The sequence below is a fragment of the Carex rostrata genome, chromosome 11 (genome assembly GCF_964058835.1).
Source record: "Carex rostrata chromosome 11, lpCarRost1.2, whole genome shotgun sequence".
NCBI classification, from domain to species: Eukaryota; Viridiplantae; Streptophyta; class Magnoliopsida; order Poales; family Cyperaceae; genus Carex; species Carex rostrata.
The window spans coordinates 7,474,840-7,494,108 of NC_135928.1; the positions used below are offsets into that span (position 1 = coordinate 7,474,840).

The 19,269-nt window shown below is 35.0% G+C and overlaps 3 protein-coding genes across 4 annotated transcripts; all 3 read left to right on the forward strand.

Moving 5' to 3' along the window:
• Positions 1 to 1,140: 1,140 nt before the first annotated feature.
• Positions 1,141 to 1,584, forward strand: LOC144561390 (ferredoxin-thioredoxin reductase, variable chain-like). The gene has a single exon (XM_078310357.1). It carries the CDS (start codon positions 1,141 to 1,143, stop codon positions 1,582 to 1,584), a length of 444 nt encoding a protein of 147 aa, XP_078166483.1.
• A 9,629-nt stretch (positions 1,585 to 11,213) lies between these two features.
• On the forward strand, positions 11,214 to 13,711 carry LOC144561375 (uncharacterized). Its single transcript, XM_078310339.1, has 2 exons — positions 11,214 to 12,314; positions 12,516 to 13,711. The coding sequence occupies exons 1-2, from the start codon at positions 11,289 to 11,291 to the stop codon at positions 13,422 to 13,424; spliced, it is 1,935 nt and encodes a 644-aa protein (XP_078166465.1). The 5' UTR covers positions 11,214 to 11,288; the 3' UTR covers positions 13,425 to 13,711.
• Positions 13,712 to 14,631: 920 nt separating this feature from the next.
• On the forward strand, positions 14,632 to 17,670 carry LOC144562440 (Hus1-like protein). Of its 2 annotated transcripts, none has more exons than XM_078311663.1 (8): positions 14,632 to 14,811; positions 14,924 to 15,090; positions 15,709 to 15,996; positions 16,327 to 16,504; positions 16,586 to 16,668; positions 16,763 to 16,832; positions 16,947 to 17,091; positions 17,233 to 17,670. In XM_078311663.1, exons 1-7 carry the CDS (start codon positions 14,760 to 14,762, stop codon positions 17,069 to 17,071), a joined length of 963 nt encoding a protein of 320 aa, XP_078167789.1. In that variant the 5' UTR covers positions 14,632 to 14,759; the 3' UTR covers positions 17,072 to 17,091; positions 17,233 to 17,670. The 2 variants fall into 2 exon arrangements, with proteins under 2 accessions (XP_078167789.1, XP_078167790.1); XM_078311664.1 differs by having other exon boundaries at positions 17,326 to 17,670.
• Positions 17,671 to 19,269: the final 1,599 nt, after the last annotated feature.

Below are 19,269 nucleotides of genomic sequence, written 5' to 3' on the forward strand. Positions count from 1 at the left end.
TAAAAACATAATAAAAAAGTTAAAAAAATAATAATATAATATTTGAACTCCAAGTACACTTGAATATGAAGAATATGTTAAACAGTTCAGATTGATTGTTTAAACTTTAAAATTTAAAAATATATAAATTCATAATTTGGCTTGATTTCCATATGTAATTTTCTTTAGAGGTCAGAATGTGTTTTCATGTGATCTCTATTATGTCAGAAGTTCTATAGTCAAATTTTTCTTAGACACGAGAATGTGTCAAATTTAGGCAAAAAGTTCATGCTAAATTTATATTAAATGTTAACTTCTTGTTTTTTTTATTATATATATATTCTATTTTTTTTTCTTCGTGGTAATTTATTTTGTACAGCTATCTCCTCTGGCTCCGGCAACACTAAAGTTTGTTGTCTGATTCTGCAGAGTTATCTTTGTTAATTCTGTGATCCAGAAGTAAAAAGTAAGAACTAAGAAGGGGAGAGAATGAAAAATTATAAAGTTAATCATTCCACACTTTAATAAAATAAAATTAAAAATATTTTACCTCTACCATTTAAATGAATTAATTTTACCCCCTTCAATATAGAGTAAAAATACAGTTTGTTATTTTTTTTTTCCGTATTGTTTTTACCATTTTTTTTTTTTCTTTCAAATATTTTTGCGCAGCACCACAAAAATTATGTGCCGATTGGATTGCATCACAAGGTAAGAACTCTCCGGTCTCTCTCATAAGCGGACAACAAGCGCGAGTAACATCTCTGTTAAGTACCTATCCTCTGCAGTAATTCAAATTTTGTGTTTACATTAGAACCGTCCAATCTGAATCCGGATCAATCCGGTCCGAGATAGAATGCACACAGGCTTTCGGTATTCGTGCCAAAGCAGATCGGACGGTTCAGATTTAAAATCAAAATTTGAGATAACTCAGGTGATCGTTTCTCGTTTTTAACATCTTATCAGCGCCGCTAATTGGCCCCGCCTTATCCACTTGTACCACCATTGATTCCTTCTCCCAATAAATCTCGAATCATCTCTCGGTCTCTCCTACCACTTATCGCTCTTTCTCAGCAAAATATCTTGCCCGCCACTTGCTCGACCATATTCCCCTACCAAAAAATTACACTTTAACTTTTCCTCTCTCTAAAATTACTCACCATGACTTCATGTGTAACCACACCCACCTCCCTTCTTCCCTGTTCTCCTCTCCGCCGGATCTCTCCTCTCCATCCCTCTCGCTTCCTGACTTCTCCGTTTCCCCGGCGGTGCATTTCGCAGCGGGGTTTCTCTTGCCACGTGGCACTGACCAGCGATGCCTCATCCTCCGATACTTCAGAAGAAGAAGCTGAAATGGTTGCCAAAGTTGGGAAGAAAGTTCGTGTCAAGGTGCCGCTTAAAGTGTACCATGTGATGAAGATACCAAATTTGGATTTGTGTGGATTGGAAGGGGTTATAAAACAGTATGTTGGGCTTTGGAAAGGGAAGCGAATCTCGGCAAATTTTCCATTCAAAGTAGAGTTCTTTGTTCCAGTTGACGGCCAGGATAAACCAGTGAAGGTTCTTGCGCACCTGAGAGAGGATGAATTTGAGTATGTTGAATAAAAGGTTATTTTTTGTTTTATTATTGTTTTTTATAGAATAAAATGGTTATTGTAAATTAACTTGACAGATGGAGGTTAGATGAACAAAAAGGCTTCTATTAGTTGGGTTGGATATATCTGTTGGTTGTGCAACATTTTTAGTAGTTATTGTTTGGATGATAGCAATGATAAATACAATAAATAATAAAACATAATAATATACATCGTAACCACTGTCAAATACCACCACTATGTTAATTAGAGACTAAGCTATGGGTTGGGGTGTTCATCGGTTCAACCAATCGAATCGAACTAGGTAAATCAAAGTTATAATTCAGTTTTAAAAATAGAACCGAACCGAAACGATTTAGCATTACAATCAAATCAAATTGAACTAAAGTTTTATTTCGGTTTGTTTGGTTCAAACCGAAATATATTAATTTTTTTATTAAAAGCAATTGATTTATAATAAACTGAAATATATTAAGAAATAAACTTGCACATTAAGAAATAAACCGAATTATTTAAAGCAATTGATTAAGAAATAAATTGGAGCCGTCCAGATCAAATTCATAATATATAAAAGTTCGGTCGGTCTGGTTAATTCGGTTTTAAAAATTTTCAAACTGAATCGAATTGAAGTTACAATTTGGTTTTTAAAAAACAACAAAAAAAAGAACTGTTTGGTCCAAACTAATTCGGTTCGGTTTAAAACTAACTAAACCGGATCCAATGAACATCCCTAGCTATGGGGAATTCGTATCCTCTACATAACTAACTTTGAGTTAATGCATAATGAATCTGGACCGTTCTATCCGTGTTGGCACGAACTTTAAAGGGTCTCGTGCATTCCACCTTAGACCGGATTGGCTCGGATCCTGATCGGACCCGCCGAGATCATTAACTCAAAGTTTCAGTTATGGGTCCGTATCTGCTGCTATTCATCTCTTTCTTGCTTTTCATATACGGATTGTCGGAAATAAAACTCAGATTCTAACGTAAATGCAGACTAGGTCTAATATACAAACTAAGTCTAGTCTGTGTTTCAGTCGAATATAGATGTTGTCTTTTTTTCTGGGGAGAATTTCATATATACCACTAAAAAATTCTGAAATTACGTATTTACTATTCAAATTTATGTAATATTTACCATCTAAAAATTTAACAACTTACATATTCATTCAATTTGTCAAAAAATGAGATTAATTAAGTTTAATGTTATATAAAAAAAGGTTTACTTAGTCTCTCTTCTTTACCACTTTTTCTTATGCGCACATGTTTTTCTCTCGCTTTTTTTAGTATAACTTTTACCTTTCTGTTGAAATTCTCTCTTCATCTCGTCTCTCTCGCTAAAACTCAGAGAGAAGAGAGCAACAGACTCGAAGATTAGGATTTCAGCTCCAACTTGATTGTCTAAAAACAAAGTAACCACTTCACCTTTTCCAATATAATAACTCTAACTGAATTCGATGATGATATCGCAATTCGTTATCAAAGTAGTATTGAGTTTGATAATCTGCGTTTTGTTACTGGCTTAGGTTGGAATATCTGTTTTTAATCTCTTATATTGGATATAAAGGAGAACAGATCTAAGGAAAAAAAAGATAGGGTGTTAAGTTAATCCTTAATTAATTATAGTTTTAAGAATATTACATATAATTAATCTGAATTTTGGATATATTTGATATATACTAAAGTTATATTGGGTAAATATGTGAGTTATTCGATTTTTAGATGGTAAATATGTAATTATAGAAATTTGGATAGTAAATACGTAATTGAACAGTTTTTGAGTGGTATATATGAAATTCCTCCTTTTTTTCTAAAACATTGATGTTTCACCTTGAGTGATTGTCTCACTCGAATTCAATGCAATTAATTAGCAATTGCAAGATAGTTGTCAAATTGAAAGTAGCCACTAATTGTAAAATAAATGCATTCATGAAAGAGTAGTAATTGCAAAATTTTATTTTTTTTAAAGAATGGTGACCGCTAGTTTTCTCATATTAAAGTGTTTTTGAAAGGGTTCAATATTTTTGAAAATAGAAATGAAACTGCCAACAAGAACTTTGCAATTATATTTGCAAGCAATCGGAGATGCTCTTATGCAAGTATCGATGCTTTATTCTCAGTGAAGTGCAATTATGTCTGTGTTTCTATTAAATTGGGACTCTTCATATCAAAAAAGCTGATATTTGTATTATTTGAGCTGCTTCTGATCAAATTATGTTCGAAGTTACTGGCGAAGGCACATGAGATCAGGAAAGGTAAGGTGCTTTTCTACGTCTGGTTCAAAACATTTTCAAAATTTATCTCCTTTGCCATATTTCTTTTTTTAAAAACTATTACAAAAATATGTTCGTGTTTAAAATAATTATACAATTATGTCTTATTTAAAAAATTATTCATTTGACCGAACTTTGACCGAATTATTCACGAATAATTCGCAAATTTTACGAATTTTTTCCGAATTATATGAATTATTCCCGATTTTTCCCATAACATTTTTAATTTTTGCTTCCTTGTGGGACTGGAATCTCTGATGTAGATAATTTTCAATCATTCCCGAATTATATCCGAATTATTCCCGAATCACGAACTTTTGACTCCGCCAAACCGAATCCAAATTATTCAATTATCACTATGATAGGGAGGGAAACAGAGTAGGTCCGATGGGCATTGGACCTACTTTGGTTCCAACGGGTTCACTCACCATCGGATTGGCTTTAGGATTCGCGTCAAAACTTTCGCGTCTGCTTTAATATTCGTGCGCACAAATCCTGAAGCAAATTAGACGGTATATCTGTCCATCGAAACTAAACTAGGTCCGATGGGCATCGGACCTACACCTTTCTCGATAGGGAGTAGCTTTTTGAGATAAATTCTTTAGACAATTTCCCTGGTGTTCATAAAAGTAGTCGAGTAATATTCAATAATAAGTGGATGTTTAAAATTAGCAAGATTTGTAGAAAACAAAAAGAGTGAGGCTATGGTACGGATTAGTCTGTGTTACCTATCAATATTTTGTTTTGAAAATTCTTTTGGTCAATCCAAATCGTATAAGATGATTTTCATATTTATATGGAGATCATGTTGAACGGTTTGAATTGATCGTTAGAATTTTGATCTATCGGTTTCAATTGACTTTGCCCTCTTTTGAAAAAAAAAAAATTCCCCTCTCTGGATGTTTAATTTGTAATTCGGGTCAAATCTAGGATTAAAATCAAAATAAATTTTTTGAATTATGATTGGTAATTAGAATTATAAGTTAGATAATTAGAAATTACAAGTCAGAATATTACAAATTATAAGTCTATTTTTTTTTATTGAGTACCAAATTAGTTAATGGATTTAAACCTGATTAGTTATTTAAACCCGATTCGATAATTTTCCTGCTCTTCTTGACGAAAACTCTGAATCCGCCCTTGTATATACCGAGTATAACAACTTCATGACTACACAACCAAATTCTTCCAAGTTAGGAGAGTTGAATAAATTGGGATTTAAGAGTTATCCTTAAAAGCTAATGACGATCAAATGATGAGGATACCAAACTGTTTGGGAGACTAAGTTACGATTTGAGAGCTATGCTGAGAACCTAAATCTGGTGATCTTTTTTATTTTCAGTGCTGAGGAAATGCGATTCGTATCGATTTTTTTTACCTGTAGCGTTTTAAAAAAAAGTCGCGACATTAATTCAGAAATACTTTCATTTTTGACATAAAATTTGGTGTCTCGCAAGAAAACGAAACACTCGGATTTCGAGCCTGGCGAGATGTTAGTGTTTTGCAACTTATGAAGCATATATTTCAAAAAAAAGAAAAAATTGGATATCTTTTAATTTTTTTTGCCAAAACGTTGTTATTGTTAGCTTTTCTCATGTCCAAAATGCTAACAATATTAACGTTTTTATCATGAATGGAAATATTTTTTATTTGATGACACAAATTTAATTTTTGTTAAACGCTTCAGATAAAATGTCATCAATTTGCATGTCATTGATTGTATCCTGCTTGAACCTATGCCTCACTATCTGGTCTTGCGTGAAGCATAATTTATTTCACCTCAGAATTATAAAACTTGTACCTTTTCAACTCAGTTCTATTTACACTTATCTATTATTTATTGTAGAATTATCAATATTTGACAAACTAAGAGGATAAAAAAGGAACTTATTTTTTCACTTATGTTCCATTCAAATATGATATTTAAAATAAGTTAGATATTTTTTTTTATCTATCCAGTGTAACAGAAACTATATATAGTCTTGGTCGAATCGCCTCCTTTTGCATTGATTGCAAAAAAATTATCAATGACAAATATTTCAACATCTTCAGATCTATTTTCATTGTTAGAATGATATTTATATTTTTATAGATATTATGGTGTGCCAAAAAAGAAAAAAAAAAGTTAAAGCCATATTCTACTGATTTGATTTTACTAGAGAGTGTAGGGAAGCTGAGGAGAGAGAGAGCAGGGCGTGAAGAAATATATGTGTTTTTAAGAAAAAACTTCAAAAAAAATAAGTGAAGGAAAGTTGAGAGTTTTTTTTTTCCAAATTAATTAGATCAAACTAAAAAATATTTTAGTTGAAAAAATTGTTAATTTCCTTTAAATTTCGGTGAATCAAATGGGCTTTTGTCTTCCCTAAATTTTTGCCCGAATAGCAATCGCCTGAGCTTTCTATATATTTATCTTTTTGATGATTTTTTTCTTTAACAGTGTTTGTGTATTTGTTGAGTAGAACTAGGGTGTTTCTAAGTTCATCAAGTCTTTTTATGAATTTAATATAATAATATATCAGATTGATTTCAAATGACAAATCCAAACTGTTTAAGTCCGTCTATCATACGAGTGATGTGTTTGCATACAAAATTTTTTAAATTTTGAATTAATTTTGTATAGAATCGATATAAGACATGATTGGTACACTGGTACCAGTACTTGCTTAACAATGTATGGTTTTAATTTATAAAATTGGAGTAATCCACTATTATCAAAACAAAACAAAAAATTGAAGTAGTAAAAAAATTTCAAAAAATGAATGCATTAAAATTAATTAATAAACCTTCTAATTTTAACTGCTTGACTTTATACTAAATTAATTCGAAAGTTAAATTTTTTCACATATAAACACATCACTCGTAAAATAGATGAGTTTCAACAGTTCAAATTGGTTATTTGAAATCAATCCGATAGATTTTAATGTTCAATTCACAAAGAGACTTGATAAACTTAGAAAATCCTAATTTTGCTCGTGAGCAATTGCATTTCGAGTCTGCATGTTTCCGAGATAACAAAAATTTGAGTTTCAATCCAGACCGAGTAATTAAAATTCGAGCTAATTCAATCCAATTTTATAATATATGAGATCTCTTTAAAATCCATGCTAAATGTATAATGACCGAACCGGATTCAAATTTAATTTTTTTACTTCTTTCAATTCCGTCCTTTTCATCCAAAATCCATTTTAAGTACGGTTTTACATCGAGGGAAGAAAATTGGGCCAATATCTTTTAAGTAATTCAAATTCTGAGTTTGGATTCAGATTATCTGATTAGAATGCGGACCAATCTGATCCGAAGTGAAATGCACTAGTGTCCTTTGATATATGCGTTAAAAGTTAAAACATATCAGACGGTTCAAATTTAAATTAAAAAAAATGCTGTCTATAACAGTATTTTTTTTTGTTAAACAATTTATAATATCTAAAGAGAATTAAGCATGGAAATATTCAGTTATTTCGTATTATCTCTTCTTATATCCATCCAATTTATCATCTCTTCTTATTTATTTTGATCGAGTCACTTACGCATTATGATTATCTTTCCTCATTTAAAAAAAAATGTGTTTGATATATTAATATAAACTCTAACAAAAATCAAACTATTTTGTGTTAATTATCGCGCGGCTAATTATATAATTTATTATTTAAAAAAAGAAGAAGACAAAAGTCTGTTTCATTAGATGAAACTTACCAGTCTTACAAGCAAAACAAAAATGCAGACCCTAACTGCGAGTACTGAGGCATGTAAACCTTCAAAAGCAAAATACCATATATTCAGTGCACCACATGCACTAAGCAAACATAAATGTAAAACAATAACAGAAACTAGGATATCAACTAATTAAGCCACATCAGGGCTAACAAAGTCTAATATAGCATAAGGAACATTGTTAGTTAGAATATTCCTCAGAGAGCCTAGTACGTTCACTATATGCGCCTCTGCAGGAGATGTAATTAATTTGCAAGGGAACCTCATCCAAATCCTTAGGCATCCAATTGTTAGCTTCCTCCTAGAGATTCATCAGAAGTTTGCCTGTCAAATAGATAATAATAGAGATCATAGTTAGTATTACAGAACGATCGACAAAAGGTCGTACAATAGCGCTATTACAACATAGATCATTTCGTTGTTTCCAAATCTCTCATGTAACAACACTAACCACCACCAATAGTGTTTGTCTTTTTAGTTTAGGAAGAGTAAGAACAAATTGCACTAAATCTTCAATTGAATGTCATTGTTGAAAATAATCTTGACAGTAACTCATATAAAATCAAATTTGTTTTTAACAAAGTAACATTATCAATACATACTTTTTGCCCTTCTTCTAAAATGAAATCTATTTGTTCCCTTTTTTCAATATATATATATATTTTGGAACGAAGTCCGGAGGATATTTGAAGCAAAAAAAAAAAAAAAGTCCGGAGGATATCTCTATTTAAAATAAAAGTATATAACTTTTCTTCGTAATGACTTTATTAGTGTACGTGGGCCATAATGAAAAAAATATATATATATTTCATCCTTTTTATATATTTTACTAGTTACAAAAGGTACACTTATTTACTTTTATTTGATCGAAACATGATGATGGAGATTCATCAAATGAGAAATAGAATCTGCACTGACGTTGCAAGCGTAATCGAATTCACATCCTCTCCAATACCTGATAAGGGAATCTTTTAAAATTACTAGATCTGAACCGTTCTTTTTAACTTGGCACGAATCTCAAAGCCCAAAAATACTGCCCCCTATTGTGGCCCGAATATCAAACCGGTTGAAATTTAATCTCAAACCGTAAAGTGAGGGTGATCCTTTACAATACCGGAGAGGATACAAATTCAGTGTAATCATGAGCACGAACGAAGACAATGAGAATAAAATCGATGCAATACCGGAGAGGATACGGATTCAGTGTGATCCTTTTTCTCATTGTTCTTATCACTGAAAAAATGAGTCACTTAAGAAAGTAATTTTAAACTTTATAAAAGAAAAATAATTTAACAAACTTAATTAAGACTCCTTAGCCTCCTCTCCATTTCTAATCTTAGTTTTATAATTGTTGAATTTAAGCTATTTCCTCCAATATATACTTAACAAACTCTAGTTAAGTTTCAAATGGCAAAATTTGTAAATTAGAAGAATTTTGTGGGTTTTCTAATTCTTTTGCAATGAATTACTCTAATTATCTTTTTAATTTTTATCAAGAAAATTGAATTTCAAATCAATTCCATTATATTCTATGAAATTGAAATAAATTCTTTTAATTAATTTTAGTTCCAATAATGTGTATTTATGGCCTACAACCAACAGGCAATAGAGCTATTCTCAATTTCTAGAGAATTGCATTTATTGATCTTTCTGGTCCTCAGAAAGTATAACTAGAGATCACCCTCTTCACGTGAAAAGACATTTTTAAACAATTTATTTTAAATCTTAAATTGGTCCTATCGAACTCTCTACGGTTACTACATCAAATGGAATTCTCCGGATTTCTTCACACAACTGTACTACCAATTGTGCACGGTTGCATGGTTATCTCCAGTTTATTATAAACGGAGAGGCAAGGATGAGACATATTTCAATAACAAATCTGATCTTAGCTGTGTCCTTTTGAACTGTAGCATGTAATTGGATCAGATGCTGCCAAAAGAATCGCAGCAACGGGTGCTAGGCTGCTAGCACCATAATTTCACCTGCCCCAACGGTCGACTCGTTTACGTTTAAAGGGTTGTCTTGCTTTTGTCCTTCTAGATTTTTAGATTTTGAACAATCTTAAATAGGCAACACTTTTCTTCTTCTTGAAAAGTTGAAATAAGGTACTCTGGGGGTAAACATTTTAACATATAGTAGTTTTCGTTTCATGCAGTTCACATACTACAGAATTAAAACAGTGTTGCATATGGTTTGCACGCTGCATGAAGCCAAAGCTGCTCTGTTAAAATCTTTGCCATATTCTGATATTACAAATTATTTGACGTAAACAAGTAAAACTTATTACCAAATAGGTTGACAAGTTCAATTTTAAATATCATTGTTTTTTTTTTTTAAAAAGCTTGGCAGCGCTCCATTATATTGATTAATTTTCCCGAAAACGAAACAGGTAACATAACCGTTACAATTACACTGTTCCCATTTCAAACATCCAAATTTAAATCACTGTTCATTACAAAATATAATATATTACCTGGACCACCATTTTTCATTAAAAAAATAATATTTCCCTGGCCCCACCCAGGCAACCATGCTGCTCTTCTCGTCTGACCAGATAAAGCAAGTGGCATCCTTTTCTCCAACGGACTCCCCAGTACTTTCCCCTCAAAAAAAAATAAAAAAAATCACCAGTTCACCACAACGTCTCTCTACCAGATCCCGGATCCTCTGTGACGGATCCAAAAAACAAATAAATGTAACACACAATATTTATAGATGAATTCAAGTATTCAACCATCTATAACAAAATCTGTCTTAATTTATTTTTCCTGGAAACAGGAAGGACAAGAAAAATTGTAAAAAAAAAATTATCTTTAATTCATTTGATTATCATACGATGAGTGTGACTAATATGCATTACGTAGCACTTCGGCCTAAGCTACCGTTGAATCAGCGATTTTCAAAATGGCTTAATAAATAGTAAAAAAATTCCAAAAAAAATGAAAAATTTGGTCTCCAAGTACATTTTAGTATGAGATGACATCTAATGGTTTGGATCAATCATTTAGACTTTAAAAATCGGAAAATGAATCGGTAGCACTTCGGCCGAAGTGCTACCGAATGCATATTAGTCACACTCATCATACGATGGATTGATAGAAAATTAAACTTATAGGGGTTGTTCGAAAACAAAGAATTAAGAGTGAATGATTAAGAACTTAAGGAGCGCTAAGGAACCGATGTCCAGTTATCTTAAATGAAGAGATATGGGTGCCTTAAAGTCCGGACAGAGGATTAAGATCATGGCAAAATAAAATTAAAAGTGGTGTTCTTAATCCGCACTAAGGAACCGGTGTTCGGTAGAATTAAGAGGCTAAGGAAGCTAAATGAAGCGGATTAAGACTTAAGAAGGCTTAATCCTTTGTTGCCAAACAGCCCCTAAATACAGGTATGTCAGTTACCCACCACATAGTAAGTTGGTACTCTCATATTCACAATTAATCTGAAAACATCTCCCGTGTTCATATATGACACCATGCCAATTGAGTATTGACAAAACTCAAATTTGAAATCCCAATCCGTCCGTTTTGAAACAATCTGTTTATTTCGAAGCCCAGGTACCCAACCACGCCACTGTATCCTCGTTTCTCGCACCTCACATATCAACAATTAAATTATTTTTATGCAGTTATAAATACTCTCATCTCGTAGCCCAACGCCGTTTGATTCTTTATTTCCCCCTTCTCTCTCTTCTCTCCATTATTTCGTCTCCGGTTTGAAAGAACCAATGGGCCTCTGTTTTAGCAAGAAAAAGAAAGCGCCTTGTGACGCGCCTAGCTCCAATCCTGCTTCTAATGGGAAAAATTTGGAGAAGGAGAAGGTGAAGAAGAAAGATACTAGCAAACAACCTGCTGTATCCTCCAACAAAGGTAGCGAGCAGCCGGTTGTTGAGAAAAAACCGGTGTTTATAGTAACTCAAAATGCGAAACAAACTGTAGAGAGAGAAAAGAAAAAAGTTGAGGTACCCACAAAGAAACAAGAGATTAAACAAGAAGCTGAGCCTATCTCGGGTGGTAAATCAGTCCCAACTGAAGAGATCCGACCGGTACAAGGGCCGGTACGGACATCTAGCTGTACCAAAGAAGAAGTTGATGCAATCCTGATCCAGTGTGGTCGTCTCAGCCGAAGCTCCTCGGGTAACACCTTGGGTGAGACTGCCGGAGGTGGGGCCTACCGGAGGTACTCGGGCTCGAAGCGGAGTTTTGATTTCGACCACGAAAGGAAAGGGGAAGATGATGATGATGAGAGGCCGGTATCTAGACCATCTCCTCATAGGAGGACACCTGGCAGGGAAAGGTCCGGAAGCCGTGAGAGAGGAGGTGCCAGTGGTGGGTCCCATAGCCGTCGAGTGAGCAGATCACCAGGGCGTAGATCAGATGGTCCCGCAAGTGCCACATCAGCGAATGAGAAACCCAGACCGGCTAAGATGGTATCGGTACCTGCGAGGGAGAAGCCAGCTGAGGGTGGCAGTTTAAAAAAGGGTTCGAATGGTGGTACTGTATCATCAAAGAGGAATGCTTCACCGAGGTCTAGATCACCGGCCTCAAATAGTTTGAACAGGAGTGTTGGATGTGGCAATGAGAATCCGGGGAGCGGGACCCAGCCGTCACTCAGCCGTAACTCATCTAAGAAGGCTGAGCACTCACCGTACAGGAGAAACCCTATGGCTGAGATTGATGAAAATTCAATGAGAGGGAATCAGAATGTCAGTGCCAGTTTCAAATCTCAGAAGGGGAATCAAGTTCAATCTCAGGTAACAACTTTTTTGTTGATTTAAATATGCATTTCTAGATAAAGTTCATTTTTCAAATTAATTACCCATCCCTGAATTGAAGTCATTTCAGAAAAGCAAAGAAAAGTACAATGAAATGCCCTTCCACCAATTGGTTTCTATCAGTTGCCTTTTTATCTTACACGAATATTTAAATAATCCCTGTTTATTTTAAAATTGCAGAAAACTGAAAGTGTAGCTTCATCTCAGAAAGGATCAATTGACGATACAAAAACCACAAAGAGTCACACTATAGTCACCAATTGCATCAGGGACCAATTTGTAACTTGTCGTAGGAAAGATCAAGAAAAAAGTACAGAGGACCCGTTTGACCCGTTGGGTTCCTTCAAATCAAATGAAATCAACTTCACCAACATATCTCTTGAGAGCCTGAATACGAAGACGGTTGTGTCGACAAACCGTTCTTCCCGCCGCTCCTCTCGAGATTTCGACCATAATGGGAATTCTTACGCCAATTTGCTTCTAGAAGATATCCAAAATTATCACCAAAACAACAATACCACCACTAGTGCTAACCAAAACCCAATCAGCTTCACTATCCCAGAATGCGTGTCAAAGGCGTGTTCGATTCTCGAGGCAGTAGCTGACTTGAATTCATCTTCATCTGACGCAAGCCGTGGCTTCAAACCGAAGGAGCCATTTCTCGAGTCAGAGGTCGCGGTTTCAAATGATTTGATGGAACCGAGTATGCACATGTATGTTTCCGTGAGAGATTTACGATCTGAGGTGGAGCCGCAAGAGTCTGCTGGGAGTAATAGTTTTGCGGGCCAGCCTTGGGCTTCATCATGGGAACCCAACTCAGCCGACTCTACTGATAGGTATTTGGCTGGGTCACAGTCGAACAACCTCGAGGAAATTGAACAAGAGGGTCCAGCAGGTGAGGCACGTCAGGGCCGTCATGATAGGAGGTTGTTGCGGGGCGGGTCTGGTGCAAGTGGAGTCACAGGTGTTTCCAATGTGAAGAAGAGAGAGACTGTTGATCGGCAAATCAACCGAAGTGGTACCGGAAGTGTGAGGCCTGGTGCAAGAGCGGCATCGGTAACAGCAAGTGCTTCAGCTTCAGCTTGTTAGTTGTGTGTTTATGTCAGATTAGTGTAGGAATCCTGGTTATTTATGGGCTAATTTTTATTTTTTAGGTTGCAGAGCAAGATAGGTTGCTTCTTTTGTTTAGGGATGTCTAGTATTTGTTCCTTCTTTTGTTGTGACTTGTGAGTGTTATCATACATTGTTCTGATTAGTTATTGTAATGACAGAAGCAATGTATACCTCTCAATTGTTCTCTACAGTTTTTTCCTATTAGATTGTACAATGGCTAATTGCTTGATGTTAGCTCTGACTAGTTTGGCACATCAATTTGATCTCCAGCACCTGAGAATTTTCATTTATCCTAATTATTTTGACATTGTTGTTCAAGCTTCCTGTTCTCTTTGAATTCAGATCCGGTGCGATACCTGACCATATAGAACGAGATCTGATCATCCGTTTCAATCTGGCACGAATCTCATAAACCTTCTATATTCTAAATTCAATTTTTTTTTCCGTAGCTTTAAAAGAAGTTTTAAACATATATCACCGAACCTCTAAAAATTTGAATTATCATGCGTTTCTTCGAGTAAAATTAATGTTTAAAGAGTAAAAATAAAAGCAGATTAATGGTTGTACTATTGTGATCAGAATCTTTTTTTGTTAACTAGAGGGGGTTCTGACAGTAAATAATACATCATTACATTGTGCATAAATCGATATATTATTTACACATAAAACATTGTGCATATTAATAGTATTGAAGAATAACTTAGTGCATATTTTAGCACAAATAACTTTTTGTGCATATTAATACCAATATTAATAGCCTAAATCTCGATATAGTCAGCTGTCCGCATGTCTGTTTTTCCGATATGCGCTATGATATTTTTTCAGCGCTATTGAGATATGAATTATAATAAAATGTTTTCCGTGGCGATATTCTTTAAGATATTAAGAAAATCAATTTGTCAAAAATATATTACACGAATGACGATACAGAAAATTCAAAAAGTGATGATTGAACTTTGATTCAAAAATATTAATTTGATTAATGCTACTTTTGGAGAAATAAAAACAATCTGACAACCAAGGTAAACCCGTTAACTAGCCCATTATTATTTCATAAAACGAATTTTCTAATTTCTACAAAAAATAATTGCTTCAATGATAAACAGGCTGGGCTCTGTGCCTTACACGGATCAAACAGCCCACCATGGTAAGCCCGTTAACTAGCCCATTATTTTCTCGCGGGGGAACCCTTTTCCTCCGAAAATTTTCCCACAAAACAAAAAAGGCGCTATCGAATTCGAAAATTTGCGATTGATTAAAAATTAGTTGGTTCCTCTCAGACTCTTTGGTAGGAAGAAAGAAAGGGGCGACATGAAATTCAAGGCGTTCTTCACACAAGATGGGATGAATCTCCTTGACAAGCGTAACACCACTAACCCCATCCATCCTCTTTCGTCTCACAGAGGCTTTTCATCAAACACTTGGTGCTCACCTCACAGCATACCCCTTTCCTCTTTTTAAATTTTCCATTGTAGGCTTCTTTCCGGCTTTGGAAAAAATGGACCGTATATGCCAAGTGTACCTTACTCCCGATCACGTGATGTTTCTCCACGGGCTATACCCTGAGGGAGGAGATGGACTCCAGTGCGTGGCCCAGTTTGGCAGAGACCTTCTCTTTCGTGACTACCGCATCTCTAGCCAGGTTCCTCTTTCTTCTTTTCCTCATTGTTTAATTTGTTGTTATATGATTGCGGAAGCAAGTTGTATGGAAATTAACCCCAAGCTAGGTTGAGGTTCAAAATACCAGAAAAGAGAGAATTTTAATATGGGCAAGTTCAATACACTGGCATAAATGATGCGTTGCTTGATTATGTACTATTAGTTATAAACCAGCAGATAAAATAAATAATTAGCAAATGAATTTGTGGTTTATTGTGGACTAGAGAAAAATTGTGATATAAGCTAGGACAGGATCCTCCAACCAAAAATGAAATGAAACCAAAATCCAATTTTCACATAATTTGACTGTAAATAAGCACCTTATTTCAATGTAGTTGATCTTTTGAAAGTTATTTCCTGACAAACCTTACCCAGAAGGGAATAATTTCATGTCTACCCCGAACAACCTCCATGTGTACGCACTTGCCAAGTGTAAGAAGCACCATTCCTACAAAACCTTTGTTTCACAGGAGCATATTAGATAATTCTCGCTTTTCTGAGCTATACAAGGCACTTGAGATTTTGTTGGGGCACACATGTACAGATGTACTTCTCATATGTAAAGGAGAAGAGACAACTTAATTATTTCTTGTTGAACCAGAGTGATAATCAAATTGCATTCGCGGCTGATGTGTCACTCCTCCACCGTGCCTTGCGCAGTGCGCTAACTATTCACATGCAATCCCAGACTGACCCAAATGCAGCTATTCAAATCAAGCTTGTGAAAAAGCTACCTGTTGGGGCGCAGGCCCCGTCACCGTATCTCACATTTGAAACCAAAGGTCTTCATGCAGCCGTTGTACAAGATGTGCCAATATCAAAGCCACTGTCACGTGCTGATCTATTGCAACTCCAGTCAGTACTTGATTCTGCACAAGAGCTCCCTCAGGTCAATTACTCAAAGATTCAATGTGGTTTTACTCATTTCATATTATAGATGATTGACCATCATGAACACGTGTGAGCTGTGAAGAGCATTCTTTAAACAAAAAGACAAATCAAATAAATAGATTAAAATTTCAGGGTTGGAATCGAAGAATGTTGGAGCTGAATATTGTTTTCTTATAGCAATAAAATCTTTTCTTATAGCAACAAAATCTTTTCTGTAAGAAAATTTGTTTGGTGCTGAATATTGTTTCAGATATTAGGAAGCAATATATATGAAAACGGTTTTATTTTTTGAACCTTATACTTAGATATGTCTTGGTATTATTTCTAGACTTTAGTTCAGGTACCAGACTTGTCCCAGTTGCAAAGCCTGGTTGATCGGTTGAAGAATGTTGGAGATTTGCTCACAGTTTCAATTACACAGTACGGTGATCTCCACTTACAGGTTTCCACCTCCCTTGTAAGTGTCGGATCTGAGTTCCGAAAGCTCAGAGTACTTGGCATTCATGGTGAGCTTTTGCTCTGTACTTAAATTGACTACAAAATTGTTGTACAAACATTCACATGTGATTGTGTTTTTATCTGTTTAGCTGATCCACCTGCTGGTCATGCGAACTTGAGTGCATCAACACGGACACAAATGGCAGTTCAGAGAGGAGAGGCACTCTCTGTGGTTGAGTTTTGTTGCTTTAGTTTTTTTTTTTTTCTATGGAGTGTTTTTAAGTTGCTAATTTTGATGAATCAATTATATGTTTATACAATAACAGCAATTGAGCATGAAGCATCTAGTGAAGAGCTTGCAATGCCATTTGGCTAAGCCGGATTGTACTTTCTATGGTATGGTTTTTTTCCCAAGCCTTAATTAAATTTCTTGTCTGTTGTTGTCATGCTATAATGAATTAAAAATGGTCCCTATTTGAACCTATATTAATTGAAATATTTGTTATATAGGCATTGCTCCACAAGGTGCTTGTTTGACAGTAATATTTCAGTACTTCGTTCCAGGAACAAGGCTGGCTGATAAATCGATCAGCTTCTATTGCAGGCTTCCAGTACTTGACCAGGGATCCAATTGACGTGTGATTCCTGAATATAGGTTATTTCACTGTCTTTTTCACTATTATTTCCTAATTTCATATTCTAAGTAGTAAGATGTGTTTGCATGACTTTTTGGACTGTTAATACTAGAAGAGATGAAGAGTTTTACTAAGAACATCTTATTGTTAATAATGCACAGATAACACGGTAAAGAGTATAACAAGAAGACAATTATTGAAGATGCAAAAAGTAAAGCCTGCTAATACTTCTTATTTCAAACCTATCAAATTAGCTCGTCATCCAGAAGCCTTCAAATGCCTGATGGGCTGGATTTATAGCAATGACAATTTGTGCCCTTTTATCGGCCTAAGAATCATATGGTCTGAAAGGAGACTGGTGATTGGCCTCATCGGTTCTCTCTCTCTCTCTCTCTCTCTTTTTTTTTTTCTGTTTTTGTTAGGAAAAAAAAAAAACTAATTATTAGAGGACAATATTTCTACTATCTAGATAGAACTGCAGACTAGATCTTAGGTAAGGATTTATAGGGGAAATACTTTTTTATTATGATAGAAAATGATTGATTTTGTTGACTGTTAAGGTTGGGATTAGGAAGGCTCTCAAATATTTTACAGCACTAGAGCAATCTAGGCAAAATAAATCATAGTGGGTTCACATTTTTGTGTGAAATGCATAAAAACCATGCTCTGGGTAGCTGCTATTGTCAGATATACCCCTTTTGAGTAATATGTGAACCCCATAGCAAAGTGAACTGGTGCAGGATCAGCTGCATATAAAAATGCCCAGGGAACCCATTTTTTTCACTAGTCCAGGGGGGGGTCCCTTGTTGTTCAGGCTCTAGGGCATTTTTCTTCTGTGCATTTATTCCTGCTTTACCTTTCAGAGCTCTTTTAAACAAAAAAGGAGAATTGTGCAAAAATAACTACAAAAAGGAAATTTATGTTATGTTGTACTGTACACTTATCAGCAAAAATTAAGGTAAGAAAGCTTAAATAATTAAGATTGATCATATTGTGTCAATTAAGTATTTTGATCAGAAAATGAGTGGTTTTTGCTACTCTTTTTGTAATGTCCAAACATGAGAATGGCTAAATTCAAAACGTTTTTACTTAGCTTTTGGAACGAACGACTCGGTTTTTCAATTTTCAAAGTAAACAGTCGATCCAAACCGTTAGATGTTAAATCTATAATAATATGTGCTTGGGGTCCACATTTTAGATTTTTTGGAATTTTTTTACTATTTATTAAGATAGTTTGAAAATCGTTATTTTTCAATGGTGCAGAATTAGGGCTGTAAACGAGCTGGCTCGGGCCAAGCTGGGTCTTAGCTCAGCTCGTTTATTTTGGCCCGAGCCTGGACCGAGCGAGCTGGACCTAGGTCACCCGAGCCAAAACCTTTGGCTCAGCTTGTGACAAGCCAGTCCGAGCTAGCTCGCGAGCTGATGAGCTGGCTCGTTGGGCTTTATTGGGCTGTTATTATACAAATTCAAAAATAAAAAAAAATAAGAAATCTCATTCAAAAAATTTAAGAAATTGTCCAGCAGGCTCATCTTCAAGCAACTAAAGCCATATCCTTTCTTCCCAAACCGAAAATACATTAATTTTGCATAATTGCGCCTTTAAAAATGGGACTGGACTTAAAATTATACGGGACTAAACCCTAAATTCACTGTAGCTTAACGAGCCGAGCTGACCCCTGGCTCAGCTCATTTATTTTGGCCCGAGCCTGAGCCGAGCTGGCTCGTTAACAGCTCGGTCCACTACCGAGCGAGCTGTTAGCGAGCGAGCTAGAGGCGAGCCACGAGCCGCGAGCTTTTTTGACAGCCCTATGCAGAATTTTAATAAAAACAATGATTTTCAAACTATCTTAATAAATAGTTAAAAAATTTGAAAAAATGTAAAATTTGGTCTCCGAGCACATTTTAACATAGATTGAACATCTAACAGTTTGGATCGATTGTTTGGACTTTGAAAATTGAAAAATAGAGTCATTTATTCCGGAGACTAGGAAAAAATATTTTGAGCTTTGGCCATTCTCCCTAAACATCTACAGAAGAATAATATTATCATTTCCTCCATTAATCGCCTCTGTAAAATTTTCATTCGTACAAGCCATTTATGTCATACATTGATTAGCTTTATTGCACTATAGATATCCTTTCAATGAAACCAATTGGAAGTATATGCTAGTAGGGGGCTAGGGGCTGCTGGGCCTGGA